The sequence below is a fragment of the Coptis chinensis genome, chromosome 2, assembly GCF_015680905.1.
Source record: "Coptis chinensis isolate HL-2020 chromosome 2, ASM1568090v1, whole genome shotgun sequence".
Lineage (NCBI taxonomy): Eukaryota > Viridiplantae > Streptophyta > Magnoliopsida > Ranunculales > Ranunculaceae > Coptis > Coptis chinensis.
This window is the reverse complement of record NC_141457.1, coordinates 104,400,239-104,424,776: the sequence shown is the minus strand read 5'-3', so window position 1 is coordinate 104,424,776 and position 24,538 is coordinate 104,400,239. Positions and strand designations below refer to the sequence as shown.

General features: G+C 42.9%; 4 protein-coding genes across 5 annotated transcripts; all 4 read left to right on the top strand.

Annotated features, from left to right (window-relative positions):
• The first annotated feature begins 1,172 nt into the window (after nt 1–1,172).
• Nucleotides 1,173–5,995, top strand: LOC147519988 (uncharacterized). The gene is made up of 3 exons (XM_086594220.1): nt 1,173–1,683; nt 1,767–1,988; nt 5,909–5,995. Exons 1-3 carry the CDS (start codon nt 1,273–1,275, stop codon nt 5,993–5,995), a joined length of 720 nt encoding a protein of 239 aa, XP_086450346.1. The 5' UTR covers nt 1,173–1,272.
• Nucleotides 5,996–13,874: 7,879 nt separating this feature from the next.
• Nucleotides 13,875–15,379, top strand: LOC147519987 (uncharacterized). Its single transcript, XM_086594218.1, has one exon. It carries the CDS (start codon nt 13,967–13,969, stop codon nt 15,377–15,379), a length of 1,413 nt encoding a protein of 470 aa, XP_086450344.1. The 5' UTR covers nt 13,875–13,966.
• A 426-nt stretch (nt 15,380–15,805) lies between these two features.
• RMR1 (receptor homology region transmembrane domain ring H2 motif protein 1) lies at nt 15,806–18,027 on the top strand. The gene is made up of 5 exons (XM_086594217.1): nt 15,806–16,006; nt 16,085–16,315; nt 16,638–16,681; nt 17,087–17,408; nt 17,778–18,027. Exons 1-5 carry the CDS (start codon nt 15,853–15,855, stop codon nt 17,885–17,887), a joined length of 861 nt encoding a protein of 286 aa, XP_086450343.1. The 5' UTR covers nt 15,806–15,852; the 3' UTR covers nt 17,888–18,027.
• An 808-nt stretch (nt 18,028–18,835) lies between these two features.
• Nucleotides 18,836–21,044, top strand: STR18 (sulfurtransferase 18). 2 transcript variants are annotated; one of them, XM_086591498.1, is made up of 6 exons: nt 18,836–19,225; nt 19,326–19,403; nt 19,576–19,655; nt 19,767–19,837; nt 20,587–20,640; nt 20,719–21,044. In XM_086591498.1, the coding sequence occupies exons 1-6, from the start codon at nt 19,209–19,211 to the stop codon at nt 20,806–20,808; spliced, it is 390 nt and encodes a 129-aa protein (XP_086447624.1). In that variant the 5' UTR covers nt 18,836–19,208; the 3' UTR covers nt 20,809–21,044. The 2 variants fall into 2 exon arrangements, with proteins under 2 accessions (XP_086447624.1, XP_086447623.1); XM_086591497.1 differs by lacking the exon at nt 18,836–19,225 and having other exon boundaries at nt 19,232–19,403.
• Nucleotides 21,045–24,538: the final 3,494 nt, after the last annotated feature.

The following is a 24,538-nucleotide window of genomic DNA, read 5'->3' as shown; positions in this document are numbered from 1 at the left end:
TAGGGTTTGGTGATTCGAGAATAAGGTGATATTACAATGTCGGATTCTGATGACACTCGTTCGGAAGAGGTACGAGAGGTTTCACTGAGCTGTGGAGAGTATGAAGAAGAGAATGAGGATTCGTTGAGCGGCGGTGATGGTCGGACTGTAGTGGAAGAAGAAGTTAGGGTAGAGGAGGTTAATAGCCGATCTGGGTCAGAGGATGAGGTGGCTAGTACGTCTGGTCGAGGAGAGATGACGCCAGCAGGTGACCTACCCCAAGAGTTTGTAGATCGGCCGCCATTGCGTTTCGTTTCCGCGAAAGCGGCAGTATGGGATTAATATGCCCGACTCGAAATATCTGAACCTAGGTTGAGTGAAAATGTTCAGAGTGAGGGTACAAGCCTCCGAATGGTGGAGTAATTATATGTGAAGGTCAGCTGAGAGCGTTCATGCAGCTACCGTTCTCGAAATTGGTTTGTGACTTCTTGAGTCATTGTGGGAAGTCTCCATGTCAGTTCGTTGGAAACACCTGGCGACTATTTAAGGTGTTCAATCTGTTGAATGCGAGTGGGGAATTCCACATAGGTGTGTCTGACATAATAAAGCATTACGTAATGAGGCGGTCCGGTAATCGAACTTTAGCTTGCAAACCATGCCGACGCTGCGTTCCGGCGCGGCTTGATGGTGTAAGCAATGAGGCACGGACGAGGAGGCCGTTGTTGCTAGTGGGCAACCACGCGTGCTAGTGGATGTAGGTTGCTTAACTAGGATGTGTAGTCTAGCCGGTGGGTAGGCTTGTCTTCCTCTTGTTGTTTTAGTGGGTGTTTAACGCTTCTTCTAACCGGTTCATCTCTTTGTTTTGTTTGCGATGTTCCTGCGGCGGACTCGAATCGATCGTAGGGAGATAGAAAGGTTCGCGACGGTTGAGTCGGGAACAAAAGCGAAGCTAAGCTTCCGAGTTTGCTCATTTCTTTGAGGAAAAAGGAGGTGCCGCGATCCCGAGAAGAGAAAGGTGCAAAAAGGAGCGAAGCCTCTAAGTCGAACGGCGGGCGGTGATGGAGAAGCGCACAAGTGATCGATCGATAACACGGGAGGACCGAGACCGGGCGCGTGGTGTCCTCGAGGCAGGCCCCCGTTGTGGGGAGGCCGGGGCCGGTAGCTCGAAGCCATCCCCGGGGAGGATCGACCATTGATGCTCCTGTGGAGTTGGAGACTGTAGCTTTCGATGCTCCTCCCAGGGGTAGGTCGGAGAAGAGGAGAGCTGAAGTGGCTGAGCCAGAGGGAGCTCGAATGGCTAAAGTGGTGCGACATGCCCTGGGGGAGGGCTCGAGTGGAGGAGGTGGTGCTAGCGGTGGGCGCCGGAATCGGGCGCGTCCTGAGCAGGTCATGGACTTGGCCACCTTCGGTGCGGGATCTAGTCCGCCTCGACGAGGACGGGAACCCAGTCCGCTAGTGAAAGCGAAGGCTCCCCGTAAGGCGAGTGGAAAAGCGGCTGTGGGTGGCGATGAGCTGGAGGCCCAATTTGTGTACCTGGACGAGCACGGAGGGCAGCGAACTGTAAAGCGCACCGACTGCAGCTTCAGGTCGAGTAAGGTAGCGGCCTGTTTGCTGGAACAGATCGCCCTGGATGGGAACCGCAAGGAATTGGATGAGAAGGGACTGGCGGATACCATACGTCGGATGGAAATCGCGCAATGTCTGGTACGTAGAATTATCGTCCGTTAGTATAGCATGTTAACCTATGTTCGTTGCTTTGATCTGTTTGCATGTGTGCATTGTTGTAGCTTGTCAGCGGCTTCCAAAAGTTGAAAGAGATTGCGCAGTTCGCTGAAACAGATAGGGAGTCTGTGCTGAAGTTGACGGAAGAGCTGAAAAACGTGCAGGACGCGGCCAAGATGGAGCGTGATGAGCTCGAGGGTCTGCGGAAGGCACATGAAGCTCGACTGGCCGAAGATGCCGAAAAGACACCGGGTGAAGATCCGGGCGAAGTTAGAAGCGAGCGGAAGGTAACGTCGCGCCGCGAATCGTGGAAATCGGGAGGTCGAACGATTATGCCCTCCATCGTAAGAAAGTTGCTCAGACGCTACTAAAGGCGCGCACGACGATCCGGATGCCGACTCACGGAGATCCGGAAATGGATTACAAAGCTTTGAAGGAGGAACACGACGCCGCACGCCCCATACCACGCTGGAACAGTAACGCAGGAGACGCCGCTGGGGCGATTGGGTCCTCCTTGATCATGCCGTAAAACCGTGGTGTCCGGTCGAGCCGAGCTGCGACCGACGATCTTGATGAGTTTAGAACCGACGGGATATCGATCGGGCGGGAAGGGAGGGTGCCGAGGTTGATGAAGCGTTTGAGCCTGGCGAATCGATCGTGGTGCCCATGGAGGGCGAAGCCGCGGAATTTATTTTTGTTTCTTGCCGCCTTTATATGCCGCGGATACAATAGAACCGGTTTCCGGGTAACCCGGCGTTCGCTTTTCTTGTGTTGTTATACTATGCTCTTGAGCAAAGCCGGTACCCCATGCTAATTCGGGGTAACCATGTGATGTTACTATTTGTGTAGCCGGGTTGGATTTCGAGTAGTCTCAAAGAACTTCGGCTAAACAACGACCAGATGAGAAAACCGGTAAACCAGTCGTCCCTTTGTTTTCACGCGGTGTTTATTTATTTGTTTTGCCGTGTGCTTGACTCGCTTTGTTTGATCATAGCTGTTTGTGATTAGATCCGCGCGATAACGTAACGTGATAGATGCATTCGCGATGACCACTTCGCTGCTGATGACTGGTAAGCTTGGATGAGCGTCCGACTGTTGGGTTATACCGACGCAGACGTTGTTCAATGCGATGTATTGATGGCTACAAACCGGTTGTTTCTTCACGCGTGACACGTGTAGGGGAGGCGAGGGTTCGGGGACATAATGATGGCGGCAGATGGCGTTTGGCGCCTCAAGGCAATTATGAGGTTTAGGAAAAGACGTTGCCTAAGGAATATAAACGGTTCCTCGCGATACCATCAAGGTATTTGGCCATCGTTGAAGTCATACGCCGCTGCTCTTCTTCGCTCTACCACCGCCGCCGCCGCTTCTTCTTGCTTCTTCACCAGGTATGTGGTTTCTTCTTTGTACATGTTATTCCTTTTGAAAAATACCCGGAGTAAGCTTTAGCTGACGCCGTGATATCTTTGTTGCTAGGTTAGACCATGGCTAGATGTCGCGCGTATGCGAGAGAAACGTCACCGTTGATAATGGAGAAAATGGAGTTTGAGCCTCATGTTCATGGCGATCGGGGGAAGAGAAAGGTTGCATATAGAGAAACGGCGGTCATAAAAATCGAGGAGAGATAGTCGCCGCCGGGCGGCATTGTATTCGTCGCCACGCCGAAAGTGGGCTTAAACCATCGGGTCGCTCGGGCCGAAAGTGCAACGAAGTGGGGCAAGGTCACCCGAGCATATGTGAGAGTTCGGCCCCGCCATGTAAGGATGTGGGGAGCTTAATTCTACCACCGGGAAGACGGGAAGAAGCGGATGGTGAAACGCCGGATCAGAAGGCTTCCACTCGGCCCCATAGCGACTAAGCGCTCAGCGGCGGGATTGTGCTAGATGGTGATAAAGCAGAGGTCGAGGACGAGGACATGGGGACACCACCGGGACGATGGATATGGCCGCTTGTTTGGTGAGTTCCCGATAGCTTAAGTCGTTGCAAACCGACTTTCCGGTGGAGTCCGGTGTTCTAACCGTGTTCATGCAGTTTCTTGCGTGGTATGATAAGTCGAAAGATGTCAGGCAGCGCTCGAGACTAGTGGTAACCCGCGACGGAGCCGGGTTGATGCGAAAGCCGCGTGGGGGTGGACAAGAAGAAACTAGAAGTGATGTCCACCAAGTACCGTAACGAATCGCCGAGAACGCCTGTGATCTTGGTGGACGGATATGACCGAAATGGAAAGGGAATTGGCGTCAGGATCGCTTATGCTAAGAAATGTCAGAAGGTGGCGAAAAGCCGAAGAAGGCGATATCGAAGCATGTAGATCGCTTATGCCGCTACCTGGACCAAAAAGTATGACACGCCGAGGAAAACGATTGCGGCGAGGAAGAAAAGCTTGAAATGCGTGTGGATGCCGAGGTCATTTCAAGATATCGCTTCGACTAGCGCAGCCCCGGAAGACAAGCATGTCATTACTGAGAATTGATAAGGTGATCGTCATCTGACTCTGTTAGTCTTAAGTTGTGAGTGTAGTCTACATTTCTCTCTCTTATACGAGAGCAAACAATAGAGCTGTGTTTTCAGGCTTGCCTGAGCAATTCGGCATTTTCATTTGGAGAACTGGTTTCCACGAAAGTGGCAGTTCAATACTTGGTGAATTTTTGTAATGATCATCGATCTGGATTTCCTGGGTAATCCCAGCAGATCGGTGGATGTAGCTGTGATAACGTATGGTCCTATAATGTTATTTTGGATGTGTATGCATGCTTCTGTGTACTTGTGTGTAACTAGCATCCTGACTCGGGTTCTAGAAATATGCGTCCTGTTATGTAGTCAACCCTAGAAATATAGGTCGTTGATGGGACAGGAACTGGATGGGCTACGGTGCCTGTGAGCTCCGGAGAGCGTTTGCTCGAGGAGAGCGTTCTCGTGTGGTCGATCCTAGAAATGTAGGGCCGCGACGTAACAAGACTTGGAAAGGCTGTAGAGCCGGTAAACTCCAGAGAGCTGTATGCTCGCGGAGAGTGTTTTCGTGTAGTCGATCCTAGAAATATAGGTCCTCGACGTAACAAGAATTGGAGAGGCTATGTAGCCGATGAGCTCCGTGAGAGTCGTGCTTTCCGGAGAGAGCGTTCGCGTAGTCGATCCTAGAAATATAGGTCCTCGACGCGTAACAAGAATTGGAGAGGTTGTAGAGCCGATAAGCTCCGCAGAGTCAGATTGTATGCTCATGAGAGCGTTCTCGTCGTAGTCGATCCTAGAAATATAGGTCCCTCGACGTAACAAGAATCGAGAGGCTATGTAGCCGCGAGCTCCCAGAGTCGTGGTGCTCAAGGAGAGCGTTTCTCGTAGTCGATCCTAGAAATGTAGGTCCTCGACGTAACAAGAATTGGAGAGGCTATGTAGCCGAGTGAGCTCGCAGAGTGCGGTGCTCCGGAGAGCGTTCTCGTAGTCGATCCTAGAAATGTAGGTCCTCGACGTAACAAGAATTGGAGAGGCTATGTAGCCATTGAGCTCCGCAGAGCGCGCAGTTCTCATGAGCCGTTCTCGGGTTGGGCGAGTATCGCCGGTCGAGGGCGAGCCAAGTAAAACGTGTTGAGCGTCTATGCTTTGTAAACTGGTTAACTTGCCAATACAAATAAAGATAGTAACCTGTATGAAATAACACAGAAACTTATTTAACATTAATGTGAACCAAAACATGTACAACATGGATGGCTTATTGGTAAAAAATTTTCAAGAGATAAGTATTCCAAGGTCGAGGCAACATCTTCCCCTCTGGGGTTCTTATCCAAGATGCTCCATTGCCGACCACGCGTTCCACGCATGTAGGGGCCTTCCCATGGGTGCTAACTTGGAATCGCCCGTCTTTTTTTGAGCACTAGGTCTCCCAGTTGAAAAGACCTAGGATGAACTCGCTTTATTGTAGGAGTTCTTCGAGTTTGTCGGTAAGATGCGACTCGACGGCAGCTAAGTCTCGCTTTTCTTCCAACAGTCGACGCCTCGCGGATAACACGGAGTCGTTATGCCCCGACTCAACAAGTTCGATCGAAGTTGTAGTGACGGTCACCGGTGGGAATTACGCTTCGTGCCATAACATAAGGAGAATGGCGACTCACGCCATCATCGAGCGAAGCCGCGGGCGTGAGCCCATAGAATGTTTTCCAACCGGTTTGGCCATTGGCTCTTATTCTTTTCAATCTTTTTCTTCAAATTTTCCAAGATTGCTTTGTTATCGGCGGCTTCGCTGCCATTACTCGAAGCCGCATCATGGAGTAGAGAACGCATGAATGATCTTCCACTTGGCTAGGAACTCTTTAACTCGTTTCGCCTTTGAATTGAGGCCCATTGTCCATTACTAATGTATGTGGTAAACCAAATCTGGTGATAATGTGAGTCCGGATGAAGTTTGGACATGGGACTCTTTGACGGTGCGCGAGGAATGGCCTCACCCACTTTGGTGAAGTAGTCGGTTGTAGCTAGGACAAAGCGGAAGCCAAGATTCTTCGTGGGATGAATGGTCCCATGATGTCCATGCCCCACATGTGGAATGGCCACGGGCTCGCTATATGCCGATCGGGTTCGCGAGCAGGTTCGATGATATTGTGGTTTAACGTTTGGCATTTGAGACATTTTGAGGACGATGCTTTAGCATCGACCGTGATCCGGGGCCGAAATATCCTCGAGAGATGGCCTTGTGAGCTAACGAGCGTCACGGCGTGATTTCCACATTCTCCTTCGTGGATTTCGCAAAAATCAATTGACCCCTCGCTCGGGTAATGCATCGTAAGTGTGGGCCACCGCCGATTTCCTGAATAGTTTGTTTTGGACTAAACAATAACGCCGAAGCTTGATAAGAGACCGCTCGGCCTTGGTACGCCCTCGGGGAGCGCGGCGCGTCTTGGATATAATCGATGATGGGTCGCATCCATGTTTGGCTCAACCGACCGGGCGGAGAGAGGAAATAGGTCGCTTTATCATCAAGGTGTGGTCGACTTGGTATGCAGGTCGGTCGACGACTTCTATGAGAACTTGTCGGGAACGCAGCTCGGGTCCGGGTAGCCAAATAAAGCTAAAACCGTCAAGGCGTGGCGGTTCTCCCCTCACGCAAGAAATGATGTATGTGTACCGCTTTAAAAGAAGGCAATAACCGATGAACGACACGAAGATACTTGGAAAGGTTACCTTCGCGGAGTAGTGTACTTTTTGCAACCCGGCTAATCCACCGGGGCCATGAAGTCACTAAAGACTTGGAGCTCTTCGACACCGAAAGCCGCAGCCATCCTTAGTCCCTTTAATTAGCGCCAGACTGGGCTTCATTGTTGGAAGTTGCAAAATCAATGCGGATCGACTTTTCAATCATATTTCCGCGGGGAAACTAAGACGACTCGATACCGCTTCCACCAAGATTACTCGAACCATCCACAAAGAGAGACCAGGCGAAGTTGACTCCGTTTTTGTGTCGGGAGGTCGGTTTGTTGTTCGGTTGGGGGTCCTCGACCGGGAAATCGCTAGGAAATCGGCGATGACTTGACCTTTTCGAGAAGTGCGCGGGGACGAACTCTATGTGGGTTCTCTCCGAAGTTCTTCGCCCAAACCGCCATTCGGTAGTCTTGTTTTTTTGTGAAGGACTTTCTTCAATGGAAGGTCGGTAAGAACTTTGATTTGATGTGTTTGAAAGTACGGCCCGAACTTCCGCGCGGAATACAACAAAGCAAGTACGGCTCGCTCCAAGAAGGAATAATTCTTTTCGGCCGGGCGGAGTGTCTTACTCGCGGAAGTAGATCGGCTTCTCCTGAATTGTTCTCCTCTTTAAAGAGAACCGAAATGATGGTGAAATCGGAGACGCCGATAAAGCCCCTGTCTCTCCATATATTGGTTTGGCTAAGACGGAGGCGTGGTGAGATACTCTTTGAGAGTAGCTTAATGCATGATGACATTGATCGCTTCCATGAAAACGCTCGCTTTTTGAGGAGCCGCAGAACGGTCTACACTTATCCGAGGCCCTTGATATGAACCGGTTGAGCCACGACCATTCCCCGACAATTTCAGATTTGTTTCTTTTTGCGTGGATCGGGCATATCTAAGAACGCCGGATCCGGGTCGATTTGCCTCGATCCCGCTGCCCGCGACACCGATACCCTAAAAACTTGTCGGAGGACGCCCCAAAGAGGCATTTTTCCGGTTCAACTTCATGCCCGCATGGGCGTAGTCCGGAGAACGCTTTGTTCGAGGTGGGTGAGGTGATCACCGCCTTTTTGCTTTTGACCACCATGTCGCCAATGTAGACCTCCATGGTGTCGCTTAACATGTCTTGGAACATATCGACCAGGCGTTGGTATGTCGCCCGGCGTTCTTCGACCGAACGGAGGACGTTGTAGCAATAGATCCCTTTGTCTCAGAATGAACGAAGTCTTCTCTTGATCTTCCTCGGCGAGTGGGATTTGGTTGTATACCAGATGCATCCATAAAGGAGAGGAGCTCATGACCACGTGTTTGGTCGACAAGTTGGTCAACGCGAGGCAAAGGGAAAACCGCTTTGGCGTGCCCGATTGACATTTGTGAAGTCGACACATAGGCTTAACTATGCCATTCTTTTGGGACGGCGACAATATTTGCAATCCACTCGGGGTAATCTACCTTTCGATGAAACCGACTTGTTTGAGTTTTTCGACCTCGCCGTTGATGGCTTTTTGAAAGCCGCAGGATAGATCACGAGGTCGTTGTCGGACCGGGTTTAGCATCGGGGTTCACATTTAATTTATGGCATGCGATTTGAGGATCGACTCGGGCACATCAATATACCACCAAGCAAAAACATCTTTATTCATAGATAAAAATTTACAAGCCGGGTCTTTAACATGGTCGAGGTTGGCCCCTACATAGACTAACTTGGGGTCGCCGTGATTGCCTAAGTTCACTCTTTCTTTTCTCGCCACCGGAGGTTTTACAACCGGTGGCACTACTTGGCGACTCACTTCCGCAGAAGCGGCTGAACCCGGCCGGTGGGACGATCCGACCGGGTCGCTAACGGTGGAGTTTAATTGTTTTCGCAACGCCGCCGTGGGTAGCCACTTAACCGGGAGTGGGACCGGCCGCAAACACATTGATGGCGCGGCTGCTATCGGGTAACCGCGGGCGGCCCGACATACGAGACGACGATCTCGAAACTTTAATCGACGGAGCCATCTATCGTTGGGTCAACGCTAGAGGTCTTCGCCGGTGCATTGAGGACTCGGGGAGCGAGTGCAGGTATCGGCATTGGAGAGAACTTCTGCTTGTAAGAGCCCCCAGCGTTCTGCTTGGCAGTTCGGGGTTGGACTTCTGCGACTAAGTCACGGGCAATGTGTAGCTGGAGGGGATCCTGTATGGTGGGAAGCAATTCACGAGCGGTCGCATCTGTTGATTTGACCTGGTTACAATGGTACGCTTCAAGTTGATTGCTTCTAAGCTCCATCATGCCTCGAGGTCCTGGGAAACGGAGAACTTGATGTAAAGTGGACGGTGATTACCGCGATCCGATGAATCCAAATGACGTCCGAGGATGGCATTGTATGGCTTAATTTGTTGTCGAGAACGCAGAACCGAGTATTACAGGTAATCTTATCCTCTCGAGATCCCACCGATACTGGTAAGATAATGTCACCAATGGGGTCGGCTCTGGAGCCATTGAACCCGTAAAGGGGGGCGATTGGGTCGACGAGAACGGACTTGGGGAGGTTCATCTCTTGCATGGTGTGGTAAAATAAGATGTCACAGAACCGCTGTGGTCGATCAGACGCCGCTTTGATCGTCTGGGGCCGCCGATTTTGACATGAACGACCAACGCGTCATTATGAGGAAGGCAGACTTTGCTTAAGTCGGCCTCTGTGAAAGTGATATCGCCTGCGCTGCGACCTGAACCACGCGGGGCGTGAGCTGCGTGGAAGTAAAATGATAGACTTCCCGAAGAGCGCTAACCCGACGCGTCTTTTTCTCGGGGAAGAGGTCACGAATCGTCCGGAAAGGTAATCACATGAATAGTGCGAGCATTGTCACGATCGGACGAAAGTGTTGCCTTTCTCGTGACGAGAACGATCACGCGAGCGCCCTCTACTGCGGAGGACGAGCCTACTTTGGCTTTGGCGGTGACGGTGGTGGAGACCGACCACGCATTAACGACGAGCCATCAACTTGTGACGCAGGTCGCCATCAGGAATGCTAGTGTAATGCTTTATATAACCAGCTTCCACCAAGTCTTGGAGATAATGCTTGAGCCCCCCAAGATGCATCAGTTTCATGGCACTTTGCTTTATGAAATGCACAAAAGGCTTGCCAGTCGATCGCGGGTCTGCCGATGTTTGGCCGGAAAAATGAGGCGCCGCTTAATCTTATCCAAAGATGTGATCGGGGAACGGTCGAGACGATGAATTCTCTGGCTGTTATCCGATCGCATCGCACGAAGCCGGGCGTTTAACCGGCGACCGGCGCTTCTTGCCCCGGGGGGAACGATCTGAGACTTCAGCGACCTCGTGGTTCTCTTGTAAACCATGGAGTTTTAAAGTTTCCTGCAGCTTTGATGTATTTGTCCACCCGAGCGTAGAGCTCGGATGTCTCTCTGGCGTTCCTTCATCAACGACCTAGCGAGGTCGGTGTTTCGCGACTCGGCAAGCATTGGAAAAGGCCGGTGTGCTTAAAGATTCTTTCAAGCCACTTTCCATGCACGCCAGATTTCGCCTTGAACCGCCCTAGGAATTCACGAATAGTCTCGCCCTCCTTGAATGATAATTGAAACAGAGAATCAAGATCCGCCTTCTTCCCTTTGTTGTGGACGCATCGGGTCGGGCTTAACAAATCGAAGAAGCCGCTCAAGGTGTTTATAGAATCGGACTCGATGAAAAGAACCAATCGAGCGCCATCTTTGAGGTCGGGCGGAAATAATCTGCGAGATGGAGATAATCAAACTCGGGTGAGCAGTAAAGTGCCAAACTCGAATATAGCGAGCCACATGTCGACGAGGGCTGTGCCGCCGCATATATGGGAAAGCGTGGCTGGATAAAGTCGTGTGGAGAAGATTTATCGAGGACCCTGCGGTGAACGGAGATGCACGATACGCCTTAAGCATCTTGTGCAATAACTGCGGTCGAATCCTTCTTCGCAGTGGTCCGCCAATCCTTTGGGATAACTCATTAATCTGGCGATTAACGCCATGATGATGTCGCGTTCGTTTCGCCGCTTCGAATTTGTTGTTGCTGATAACTATCCACCTGAGCACGTAAAGTAGCATTTTCCTCCCTTAGCAAGGAAATGCTCTCATTCGTTATTCCTAACTGGTGGGCAAGGTTCTGAACTTGATCTTCTATGCTAACCATGCTTCGTGGGCTGGAGAGTTAGAGATGGATGAACTGATCTAAAGTGGCTCTCCAGTAATCGAAACCACAGACGGCGCCAATGTAAAGGAGCGTTTTAGTTTTCTCCTGATTACAGTAGAGGAGGACGAGATGGGTTTGGATTTTGGATGTGACCGAGGTATTTGTGAGTTTAACCGCCCACGTATCTTCTCTCGATTTTCCTTTTTGGGGGGAGAGAAGAATCAGGTCCGACGTAGTTCCAAAGAGGGTGGTATTTATAGGATTTCGGGAGTGGAGATCCTTCGCACACGCGTGTACCCTTTGTGTACAAAATGTAGGGTAGAGATCGTGAATGAGTCTTTGGAGTGGTTTTGGTGTAAGTCGTGCTCGATTGGGGAGTTGGCGGTAGTCCCTATTTCGGTGGTGGGACATACAAATAAGATTTTGGCAATGATTATATCCGGGTGGGGAAGCGTTCGTCTCGCAAAGTGTTAAATGACTTGAGGTATCTTTGTTCGTACCACCTACTTGTAAGGAGTCGCTCGCAGATCGGTCTTGGAGGTCGATGCGTTGAGGTCGCTTATGCTTCGTCTGCAATGTTCCTTAGTGGGGATATTGCTCCCCTACAATTGCATTTTCGCAACTCAATTGATTTGGACACATTTTTAAAGCTATTTGTCTAGCTGGAAACAGAAATCGTGCAACAAATTTGGAGGTTACAGTTATCTCCTTGTTCAAATTGACAATTTATATTCATGAATCTGTGGTGCTTAAGAGCTCCTTCTACATAGATAATACATGTGACCAGCTTCTCTTTCTTCTTTTTTTTTTTTTTTTTCATCAACAAACTGTTTATATTAATCAAAAGATAGATTACATACAACAACCTGGAAACAAGAAAAAATAGATGAAAACAATACAAGAGAACCACAACAAGTACTGAACATCCATAAAATCTTGAACTGAACTCCACTTGAACCGAACGCCCAACACCGGCAACAACTCCACATTGGAAACCCCACCACCACTTTCTCCATGTGACCAGCAGGGCCGGCTCTGGGGCAAGGCCAACTAGGCGACCGCCTAGGGCCCCCACTTGTTGACAAAAAAAAAGGCCCCTAATTCTCCACCCACTATCTAAGAAAGCCCATATCCAAACATTAGATTGACCTAAAGAAATAAAAGCCCAAATATTAGATTGACCCAAAACCAATTGACCCAACTGATTTAAGCAGCCCAGCCAACAAAAAAACAATACCAATTCAAACAGTACGGTCGGTCTCCTGGAAGTTTTCTATTTCGGTATTTTCTATTTTTAAAAAAGAAACTAAGGGTTTAAGGTTAGTTTAAAAGAAACAGAGAAACTAAAAAAAAAAATAGAAGAGAGAACCTAGTCTTTGAAGAGTTACAACTTACAAACAAGACTGCTACGCTAGCAGAGGTGCTCCCAATATACATACTTTGTATGTTCCCTTAACCCTTAACCCTTCTCAATTCTCTATTTATTGTTTTTCTTTTTAAATTGGATGAATTTGATTGAATTGTTTGTAGTAATAATCTTATATGAATTTGATTGAATTTTTTATAGCAATAATCTTATATGAATTTGATTGAATTTTTCGTTTTATGTATGCTATATTTTGAATGACTCAAAAGTTTGAAAAGTGTTCTAAGCTAGTTGTCTGACTTGCTAGTCTTTGTTGTTCAGAAATTCTGTTGAGTGGTTAGTATCATGAGTAGCGCTAGAAAATATCCATCGGGTAGTGCTAAGAGAAAAAAGAAGCAAAAACAAGAAGAACTTGCTCAATCTCAGGCGGGAAGTATTCTTAAATTTCTTTCTACTAGTGGACAAATAGAGACTTCTAATGAAGATGTTGCGCATGAGGAGCTTGAAAATATAGTGAATATGGAACATGACGAGAGGGGGAATGATGAATTTGAAGAAAGATCAAATGTTGAAGCTGAAGAGGAGATGAATAATGTTGAATTAGAAGAGAGAGTAAATGCTGAAGATGAAGAGACAATGAATATTGAAAGTCAAGAAGAACCTAATGAAGCTATGAATGAGAATGGAGAATATGGACCGACAAACTATTTTGATCCAAAGAATTGGGATAAGATTGATCGAAATATAGGGATTTCTTGGTCGAAAAAAGGTCCAATAAGAGACAATGTTACTGATTTTCCTAGAGATAATGAAGGTAGACATTTTTCAACCTTCCACTACGCGCGACGACGATGGATAATGGTTTGAAGCAAGATCGAAAAGTGGCTTGTTTATTCTCATTCGGTGGATTGAGGGTATTTTGTTTTTGTTGTAAGTTATTCAAGCAACGAGGAAGGCTTTCTCAATTGGATAGTGAAGGATGTTCAAATTGGAAAAATCTTGGTGAAAAGCTTCAAAAACATGAACAAAGTGCTGAGCACAAAAGACACTTGAATAGTTGGTGTGAGTTAGAAAATAGGTTAGGAAAGAATGAAACAATCGATAAGAGTGTGCAGCAACAAATCAATCGAGAAAAAGAACATTGGAGACAACTATTATTGAGGATACTTGCTCTTGTGAAAGCTCTTGCTAAAAATACTTTGGCATTTCGTGGGGACAATGAGAAGATTAAGGAAGAAAACAACGGTATTTTTTTGAGCATGATTGAAATGATTGCAGAATTTGATCTAATATTGCAAGAGCACATCCGACGTATTGAAAGTCATGAAATTCACTATCATTATCTTGGCCACAACATTCAGAATGAACTAATTCAGATGTTAGCAAGTGACGTTATTAATGCATTTTCTTTTGGGTAGATAATCCGTGACATTCTATTACTATAAGAGTTATCATAATTTTTTTTGCAGGTGAGGTGAAAAATGCAATTCTTAAGAAAATTAAAGCGGCTAAGTACTTTTCAGTTATTCTTGATTGCACTCCAGATGTAAGCCATGAAGAACAAATGTCGCTGGTGATACGATGTGTGGATGTCTCAACAAATCCAGTTAAGATTGAAGAGTTCTTTTTAGAATTTATGAAGGTGGCCGATACATTGGGTTTGGGACTCTTTAATGAGCTGAAAGCTGTATTGAGCACTCTTCAACTTGATATTAATGATGTAAGGGGACAAGGCTATCACAATGGATCTAATATGAAAGGCAAACACAAAGGCGTACAAAAAAGATTGCTCGAAATAAATCCTAGAGCTTTTTATACGCCATGTGGTTGCCATAGTCTAAATCTTGCATTGTGTGATACGGCTAACTCTTGCTCTAAAGTTGTGTCCTTTTTCGGAGTGGTGCAACGTGTATATACATTGTTTTCTTCTTCTACAAAACGGTGGGAAGTTTTCAAAGAACATGTGAAAAAAGGTCCCAATCTTACTTTGAAGGCATTGTCACAAACACGTTGGGAAAGTCGTGTGGAAAGTGTTAAAGCGATTAGAAGTCAAGCTCCACAGATAAGAGATGCTTTAGTTGAATTAATGGATACTAGTGATGATCCGAAGACTAAGAGTGAAGTTGAGTCTCTAGCCACACATGATATTGAAAATTTTGAGTTCTTGATTGGTATGATTGTTTGGCACACGATATTGAATGGTGTTAATGTTGTTAGCAAACTCTTACAAACTGAAGATATGCATATTGATGTCGCTATTAGTGAACTGCAAAGGTTGATTTCCTTTTTTAAAAAGTATAGAGAAACCGGATTTGAAGAAGCAATGATAGAAGCTAAAGAAGTTGCAAGTGCTATGCAAATTGAGCCTATTTTTCGTGAAAAACGTATCATTCGTAGAAAGAGACAATTTGATGAAAATGCGGATAAAGAGGTGCCACAGTCAGCTGAAGAATCATTTAGAGTCAACTACTTCATTTTTATTGTTGACCAAGCTATTTCTTCTCTTAAGAGTAGGTTTGAACAGTTTCAAGTATATGAGAAACATTTTGGGTTCTTGTTTAATTTGGAGAAGTTGAAGTCTATAGACAGAGATAGTTTAAAGGCTTCTTGTGGCAACTTAGCAGAGTTTCTGAAACATGACAACATTTCTGATATTGACGGGACAGAGTTATTTTTGGAATTGCAACTCTTGAAAGAAGTTTTACCAGATGATGCAAAGAAGGCAATTGAAGTGCTAAACCATTTGAACTTAAGGGCTAGTTGCTTTCCAAATGCATGGATTGCTTATAGAATATTATTAACTATACCCGTTACAGTTGCTTCTGCAGAGAGAAGCTTTTCAAAGTTGAAGATGATTAAGTCTTACCTTCGATCAACCATGTCGCAAGATAGATTAAATGGATTAGCTATGCTATCTATTGAAAAAGCTTTGGCAGAGGAGCTTGACTATGCAAATGTAATAACTGATTTTTGCTAAGCTAAACGTGAAAAATTTTCGATGAAATTTTTTGATGATATTTTACTTGATGTAATTAGTTTGTGACTTGGTGGGGTTAGATTTCATTTTTCCTACTTTCAAAATAAATAACAATTTTTTTTTTGCCTAGATAATTTTCTTCTTTCTTTCTTTTGTTAAAGCTTAAGGCCCCGCTTTGAGAGCTCGCCTAGGCCTCTCAAATCTCAGGGCCGGCCCTGGTGACCAGCTTCTCATAATCTCATTAGTGCTATATATATATAGCGAAGGCTTTGCTGGACAAAAATAGAATACATTTGAATATTTGATTTTAGCAATTTGATGAAAATTTCAATTTGTCAACTATCTCGCACGGAATACAAAAACAATTCCGATAAAGACACGAAACATACCAGAAATTTGAAATTTCGATTATAAAGCATGCCGGGAAATAGCGAAATCTGGAAATTCAGTCGGCGAATGACAGAAATGTGGAGATGAAGAAACAGCAACAACTTGTTTCCATAAACTTCACTAGTACAATATTATTACTTTTCCTCTCTTTACTTCCCCGTCTCTCTTCTTCCATTGTTCATTTCAAAACCAATTCCTCATTCTCTTTTTCCTTCATCGACGCTCCCGCCAGATTCGGTAATAACCTTCTTTCCCCCCTCTCTTTTATTACCCCGCCACACATATTTACTTATTGTTTTATTTATTTTGCTGCAGCTGTTCGAGTGAATAGTTCTGGTGTCTGTGGTGCTCTCTATGTATCTGATCCTCTTGACGCGTGTTCTTCGCTTCGAACCACTTTGAGATACGAGGTTCCGGAGAAAGTACGGTTTGTTTTGATTGAGAGAGGTAATTGTGCTTTTGAAGATAAAGTTCGGAATGCTCAAGATAGTGGATTTCGTGCTGCCATTGTTTACGATAATCGAGACAAGAGGAATTTGGTTTCTAGTGAGTTGTATTTTTTTTGGTTTGACCATTGTGCTTATAATGCAATTATCACTTCATTTCTTTTATTTGTTGATTAGTTAATTGGTATATGAAGAGAGATTGTTTTCTTTCGTAGCTGTAATGTTTTACCTGATCTTCTGTTGTATACAAGTCTATCACCATAAAAATGTTCACACACAAGTGTCCAAATATTGAGTTTTATGTACATTGACATGTTGAGAGTACTGCTACGACTGCAATGGAAGAAGGGAACTTCCACTCGATCACTTCTATATACAAAGGACTGCTTTTAAGTTGAAGCTGATTTTAAGAATGTAAACAGGTTATAGCCCATTTTTATTGGGGATTCTATTATTGCGCAACATGGTAAGTTGGAATTTAACCGTTTGAATTGGTGGTGGAAGATGTTGGAACCTTAATTTCATAATAAAGGAGGTGGTTTGAGTTGACTATTAAGTATTTAGTGGTTTCATCGGGCAACTTTTATGAGGTAGGAGATGTAGAGTGCAAATATCCATTAGTTCTTGTCTAATACTTACTAGGAAGGACAAAAGAAAAAATCTTGATTATGTTGCTTTGTTGAAGGACAAAATGATCTATTATTCCTTGTCAATAATCTGTAAAACTTGTGCTTTTCATATGGTTCTGTGTTTGACTGAGAATTAACAAGCTGGTTCTTTCCATATATATGGATGTAGTGATTGGGAGCTCTCAAAGAATATGGGTACATGCAGTCTTTGTTTCGAAAGCAGCAGGAGAAGCCCTTAAAAGCTTGGTCAAGGTGAAGAAGGTGAATGCTGTATCACCCCCTCATTAGAGGAAGCAGCCTGGACTGTGTTGGTAATTTCTTTCATCTCTCTTCTAGTGATTGTATCTGTCCTGGCAACGTTCTTCTTCACGAGGGATCGTAGATTGCACCGGCAAGGAACATACCATCATTGTCCAAGCATAGACAGGCAGATAGTGAAAGTCTTTCCTTGCTTTACATTCAATGCTACTTGCCGAGGAGGGCGTGTCACTGGAGAGACATGTGCCATTTGTCTTGAAGACTACAAGGATGGAGAAACTCTAAGGATTCTTCCTTGCCATCATGGTATCCTCGCCCACACTGCTTAGTCTTTTAATATAGTGATCGTATCGCTAGATATAAATGTTTCTTGAGCTTTCTTAGTATGAACATGAACACCCAGATTCACCAAAAAAATAGAAGTTGATATTAGTGGTGGCACAGGTGCAACTGTGAAACTGTGCTATACCACCTTATAGTTTTCCTTCCAAGGAGATCTCTTAGGTGAATGGTTGGTTATCGCCTGTCTTTCATCTGAGATCCACATCATATTGTTTTGGGCTTATTTCTTCATGCATTCTGGAGGGGATTAGGAGTGAAGGACAGCTTCAGTATTGTCATCCTGACTTGTAACTGATATTTGTCTCGATCACTGACCCCAGATATTGCTTGCAGAGTTTCATACGAGCTGTGTGGATTCATGGCTGACCAAGTGGGGAACTTTCTGCCCAGTGTGCAAGCATGACATGAGCACAGCTACTGCAGAACATATGCCAAATCAGTAATATTTGGATTGTTGCTTACCTGAGGATGATGAACTTTTCGATCTCCTAATTCACCTTCGATTCCCTAGGTTTACCTCACCCCAATATTTGTTTTTTATTCTACCAAGTTTACGATCGATTGTGTTTGTCAGCAAATTGTATATATTTTTGTAGCCGTCTAATGTTTTTACCACATCTTGAACTTGCAGTACTGTAAAATGACTGATACACGACACTTGATTGGGTTCACCTAGACACCATCTGTTCATCCCAATAAAGGCATGCTCAAGCTCTCAAGAGAAAGATCACAAATATTATTGTTGTATACTTTTATCATTATGGTCTTAAAAGATACTTACACAGACTACGTAGATGGTTCAAAGGGATATGGCCTAGTTTCCCTCTGCCCTTTACAATTCCCTTGTAATAAAATGCAAGTCATTCCTCAAAATTATACGCTGATAATTGTTGTATCGGCAGTCCATCTGAGTAGATATTAAAAGTTAGCTAATAAGGTAGCCGTGACTGTGATGTATTTTGCCCGAAGTTTTACTTGTAGACGATATGGGCACAATTTCTTATAATTTAGTCAGAAACCACTAGTTTTAATCAAGTGAGCGGAGCGAACGTTCTGGGCCAAGAGGGGTGTCGACAAAAAGTCATTTGGTTGGTTTTTGTCTATTTGTCATCATTCCTCATCTCTCTTGTTCGTCTCTCTTTTCCCTTTCTCTTCCACGCCTTCTCAATCTCTTCCTTTCCACTCTCTCTCTATTCACGCCCTCACTGCATAGCAGTATACTAGTTTTAAAATAATTTAGTTCAAACCTGGATTGGTCTAATAAAAACATTGGGCAAGGCGGGGTTTAAACTTTAAACAGCTCCAACGTAATTTGACGCAGAAAGGTTGACCCAAACACAGCGTTCATTGTTTAATAAGTTTTTGTGGAGGATGATGTCGGGATTCACAGAGATCAGCATATCTAGAAATAAGTTTAATTTGAAGTTTCTAACCAAGCTGATTCCTCCTGGCTCCTGCCATGTTTAAGGTTTGATTTTTAGTTTTACAGTTAATTTTGCGCACAACTCAAATGTTACTCACTTTTGTGTCAAACCGCGTTGGACGCTATCTTTTGCTCACAAGAAAGTGCATCCAAGTGCAACACACATCATCGAAATTAATCGGTGGAGATGGAGTTTGATCCCACACTAAAACCAAACTAATACTAGAATACAAAACAGCTGCAACAGCCCATCCTTATATATTCAATGGTTTTCTCTGGGTAATCTAGCAACTGTAAACGCCACGAAGATAAGAAGAAACTTCATTTTCCCTCTTATATAAATGGAAGATCAGAAAAGGTAAGTTTCACCATAAACTTTGTTACCAAATCAATAAATTCAACATGGGTGTTTCTTGTATCATCTTGGTTTTAGGAATATGCTTTCTTCTCTTTTGTAGCTCTGGAGCAGTTGAGACTGTTGATGTTTATAAAGCTAAAGAACTTATCCAGTCAGGCCACCGTTATCTGGATGTTAGGTGTGTGTTACTACTCTACTCCTGCCCCGTTTTCTACATAATTGTACTTTCGTTCACCTCTTGTTTTGAAGTTCAATTGCTGTAACTTAATGTTCACATAGAACTAATACTGTTTTATTGGGTTTGATTGTAATTTTTAATTTAGAGTTCGGGTTTCACTTGTTGTGAACAGGACAGAAGAAGAGTTCAACAGAGGTCATGTGGATGTGGACAAACAGTTAAATATCGCTTACATGTTTAATACAACCCAAGGTATGCTTGCATATTATTGATACTCAGATCACTTATTTCTTTATTGATGGTGAATATTTTACTATAAAATTTTGGTGAATATTTTACTATAAAATTTTGTTCGATCGGCAGGAAGAGTGAAAAATCCTCAATTTCTAGAGCAAGTTATATCTGTCTGTAGCAAGGATGATCACTTGATCGTGGTAATTTCTATTTTTCTCCCCACCAAACCATCTATACAACTTGCTTGTTCCAATCCGAGCACTAGCTTTACCTTAATGCAAGTTTAGCGCTTTTTTTCGTCTTACAGTATATTATTACATAATAGTATTCTATCTCAATTTCCTCCAATTTCTTGATCAAATTAATATTGCCATCTCCCTTAAGTTAAATCACATCTCAACATTTCAATTGTTAACTAATACAGCATAGAAGGACATTTATAGTCCTACAATCATCTTAAGCCGCTAAGAATCATGCTAAACAAATCATGTCTTATTGGCTTGTTGCTATGGTAATTTTTGTATCATATCAAACTCGTGCATACACAAAAGACACGAAAATTTAGAGCGTGAGCGTCCAATAAGAATGAAATACAACAGAGTAAGTGAAGAAGTGCATTTAAGTTGTGACTGGACGCTGGACGCTGGACGCACCAAAGCTATCACAATAATAACAGTCGGAGAAGTATTGGTGCATCAATTGGCATTACCCAATAACATTATATTTGGAGATTTTGGAGAAATGAGTACCCAATAACATTATATTTGGAGATTTTGGAGAAATGAGAATGCATTTTAATTGGGAATAAACGCACAAAACATATATCAATCTGGCTTGCAAGAACAAGAATTAACTAATCATTTAATTTGTTGAAAAATAAACACAATAGTTGCACCCTTAATTTATTCGATTCCAGATTCTCATCTGTTTGCTTTTTTAAACTGTGAAGGGCTGTCAAAGTGGCGTACGTTCACTCCATGCATCAGCTGAGCTACTCAATAGCGTAAGTTATAATCAAATGGGACAATTTTTCTTTCAATTTTGTTCATATAATTATCTAGTAGCATATCTTAAATTGCAGGAGTTTAAACATGTGAAGAACATGGGAGGGGGTTACGCGGCATGGATTGAAAATTGCTTGCCTGTGAAGAAACCTAAAGCTGAATTGTGATGAGATTATCCCTCATTCTTTCTACTCCCACATCAAGCATTCTTTAGCACTGGGCGACATGGTTGATGGTTCTATATTCACTGTAATACTAGCTAATCTGCCTGTCCTAATCTGCATGTCATATGGCCAGACTTACTACTATAGAGATTAGACCACGTTAGCAAATATATATTTTGGGTATGTTTGTTATCTGAACGATGAACATATGGAAATAACCTGCAATGAATTAGACTAAAGTGATCGACCAATCGAACACTTTCAACAACAAATTTGAACCCGTAATGAAGAAACATATCCATAGAAAAATAAAAACATCGGCTTGCTACATATTTCTGGTTAAAAATGACAATATAAAATCAATTGTATAAAATTAAAAATAGAGGCAATTAAGCAATTCTTGCAAACAGAGCATTCTACATAACTTTGTAATATAAAGGAAATTCATGCCGAAAGGTACGGTGGAAAATTTGTATGTGGGATGCGTTTCTAGTCTATCCACAATAAGAAAAAAAACTGATCATTAACCACTCAAGAATAAATTAAGGATCATAATAATTAAACCAATTGAAAGAAGAAAGCAAGCCAACAAAATAGAAATAAAAATCCACTTACATGATTTGAGGAAAGACATTAAGGTGTTAGGATGAAAACCAACTAAAAAACCTCTGTTCAATTTTTGGCCTGCTGAAGAAGAAAATAATGATAGCTCTAAGATCAGCCTGGAGTAGTCTATTTGCACATAAGATTCAATACTCATGGGTAGCAAAATAAACTAATAGGCTGATATGCATGATTTAGTAATTTTGATTATCAAAGCATGACTATTATACTTCATACTTTGAGGGCTAAATTTGACGGGTTTAAGAAATTTGGAATGACCACAGGAGCTTAACTATGTGGTGAGGGTTCTTCCCTACTTGAGCCAAATTTCTTGACTGTGTCATACAATTGCAAAGTTAGAGAGTCAAATATCAAGGAGATCCATGGACTTGTGGAAACTCGTGCTTTCATACTTCGTTTTCGGACACAAAGTTTGCACTTTGCTGATTTTAGCAAGGATGATCTCCTAAACATAGGTGATTCCCTAATCACAGTATTCAGAAATTTTCTAGTACATACTTGTGCTCAACCTAGCATTATAAACTTTAGCTTATCTAAAACAAATATGCATTTCGGTTAATAATCAATAAAAGAGCCTCACCCTCGTGCTCAAATTTTTCCTTGAGGTTGTCAGCAGGCAAGAGAGTTTGTGCACCATCTAACATCTGTAAGGGACCACCATCAGACTTGAATCAATAAGGAATTCAACATGGTTTACTTAACAGAAAGATACTTTTGAAGTTCAATAGAAAAATTCAGGATTATAACAAACAATGACAAAAATAGGGGATATTACATAAGAATTGATTGTTACGTCACCTAACCAAAAGGAATGCACTTGCTACCTGGTACATGACCACTTCTTATTCCCTTCCGAGGCTCTGGTGCAGTCCCATCAAACTTGCAAAGAAAATCAATATCACTAACGAAGCCAACATACAAAAATATATTGCAAGGACAATATAAACCAATTATTGTAAGCACAGAGGGGAAAAAATAAACAACCATACCAAACTACTTTGAATGAGTATGTGATATCACGGCAATAATTTAAAAGATATGATACCTGGCCTTTCCTCGGGCATCTATATGTTGATATCTCTGCTCTTCAATGTTTCTTTTGACCTAGAACATATAGTATTAGCAACAACCATATGCATGTGGGTAGTACATGACACTATAACTGAAATAATCATACCAGACCATTCATAGACTGAACTTCATAAAGATAATGTTCTTGGTCCTAATGCAACCCTTACATTTATTAATTCAACAGAAAATGATATTATCAGGGATAGCGAACAAACAGCAAAGAAGAAACCTCACCAAAAAAAATGATCACGGAATGACTTTTTCATATACTCTAAAAATCAACTACAAAAAAAAATTAAATTGTTCTAATCAACTTCAACCACAAGTCTCAGGTCTCACATGCTAACAATGGTTACAAAAGTAGATCAAAAATCAAACTATCACCCAAATAACAAATATAAGTATATGTCATATGGGGTTATGAAACTTACCAAACTAAGCCTTTTGATTCTGAACTTCTGATGGAATAATTTATGAAACCTTTTTAATCCAATTGGGTGTATGGTGAAGCATTTGCATCTATATATATCACCCTTCTTAAGATTACTATGAGTTCTTTGATGGTCGAAATTGGTCTTTGAATCACTTCACTTGTTGCGATTCTATTCACAACTGATTGTTCGAGACGATACTGTGTTGGGTTTTTAGGAATCTGGAATTGGTACGAGAAGTTCTACTTAAAACATATTTGCTAGAAAACTTTTGGCATGAATTGAATTTTTTGATAATTAGATGATTTGTGATTAAAAGAGAAGATAGCTGCTAGGCACTAAAGAGAGAAGCTTCAACCTTTAAAAGACTTAGGGCGAGTTTGAGGAAGAGTTATTTTTGTGAGAGAGTTTGGGTTTTATTTATGTTTTATGTAGTTAATTACTCAATTACTCTCGGCGTATAGTTCAAATAAGAGCGTGTATTTGGTTTTCTTATTTCAAAAGCATGTAAAAAGACCAAAACAATTTTTTAAAATTTTCAAAATACCCCAATAATAAAGTTAAATAGGTAATCTACGTATTAATTATGTTTTAAAAATTGAGCTGACGTGGCTCATTGGGAGAACATATATCTCTATTAGTAAAATACACCATAATTAACCTGGCCTTTTAAATTAGACCAGCCTTTTTTCTACCACCTAATACCCCTGATTAAATACAAAAAAATATTATTCAATGTCTTTAAAAAGGACTATTTCGTCATTTAATTTTTTATTTCTATTTATACCCTTCAATTACAACACACACACAAAGGAGTTTTATGTCAATTCATGGCAAAAACCAAATCCACGCCTATATTGACATGTACGCGGTGTTGCATTGCCATTAATACCCACTTAAATACCATTAATACCCACTTAACTACCATTAATACTGAGTTCTTTCAACTTCCCCTCCTTTCTAATCCTATTTATCCCTTCTCTCCCATCTCTTCTGTTTGGCATAAATTTTTTTTCAACTACTACTCTCATTCTATTGCAAACTATATTTTTGTCTTCCAAAGTGTGTGTTCCCATTCACTCAGAAAATGGGAGACGTCGAAGCAATAACCAGAGCAGTAAGATTTTTTTTCCACATCGTATTTGGGCTTGAGCTCTTATAGTTTAAAAAGTTGAAGTCTGAAGGGGAGAAGTCAGTCAGTAAAGAATGGACAGCAGTGGTGGTGAGGTAAGAATAAGCGCGGAGGAGTTTCTTGCAAAACTTAAAGATGACGGGGATTTCGATAAACCACGTCTCAAAATCATTCAAAAGCTCAAAGAAAACGTATCTTCTTTACCCCACCCCTTTCTTATGGTTTAATTCAATTATTATTAATTTTATGTGATGGAATTTCGTTACATTGGTAAAGTTGGTTGATGTTATGTATTTTATTTAACCACGGAATAATATTGTCTTGAAAGTGAGGCAATTGGCAGCACTTAATCGTGAAAGAGCTGAGAATTTGAAACCTAGACAACTTTCGATGCCATTCACTTAAGAGATTGGGTAGGCTCACAATGGGAATATAGGCATATAGCCTTTGTTTTCTCGGTATTTACTACATCCGT

Excerpts from the sequence above, each read along its gene's own strand:
- LOC147519987 (XM_086594218.1), top strand. The coding sequence starts at position 13,967 with ATGTCGCTGGTGATACGATGTGTGGATGTCTCAACAAATCCAGTTAAG.
- STR18 (XM_086591497.1), top strand. The coding sequence starts at position 19,270 with ATGGGTGTTTCTTGTATCATCTTGGTTTTAGGAATATGCTTTCTTCTC. Across the intron at positions 19,656-19,766 it reads CATGTTTAATACAACCCAAG|GAAGAGTGAAAAATCCTCAA; the intron begins GTATGCTTGCAT and ends TTCGATCGGCAG. Across the intron at positions 19,838-20,586 it reads AGGATGATCACTTGATCGTG|GGCTGTCAAAGTGGCGTACG; the intron begins GTAATTTCTATT and ends TAAACTGTGAAG.
- LOC147519988 (XM_086594220.1), top strand. The coding sequence starts at position 1,273 with ATGGCTAAAGTGGTGCGACATGCCCTGGGGGAGGGCTCGAGTGGAGGA. Across the intron at positions 1,684-1,766 it reads TGGAAATCGCGCAATGTCTG|CTTGTCAGCGGCTTCCAAAA; the intron begins GTACGTAGAATT and ends GCATTGTTGTAG. Across the intron at positions 1,989-5,908 it reads AAGTTAGAAGCGAGCGGAAG|ATTGCTTTGTTATCGGCGGC; the intron begins GTAACGTCGCGC and ends AAATTTTCCAAG.
- RMR1 (XM_086594217.1), top strand. The coding sequence starts at position 15,853 with ATGAAGAAACAGCAACAACTTGTTTCCATAAACTTCACTAGTACAATA. Across the intron at positions 16,682-17,086 it reads TTCTATTATTGCGCAACATG|CTTGGTCAAGGTGAAGAAGG; the intron begins GTAAGTTGGAAT and ends AGCCCTTAAAAG. Across the intron at positions 17,409-17,777 it reads GATTCTTCCTTGCCATCATG|AGTTTCATACGAGCTGTGTG; the intron begins GTATCCTCGCCC and ends TATTGCTTGCAG.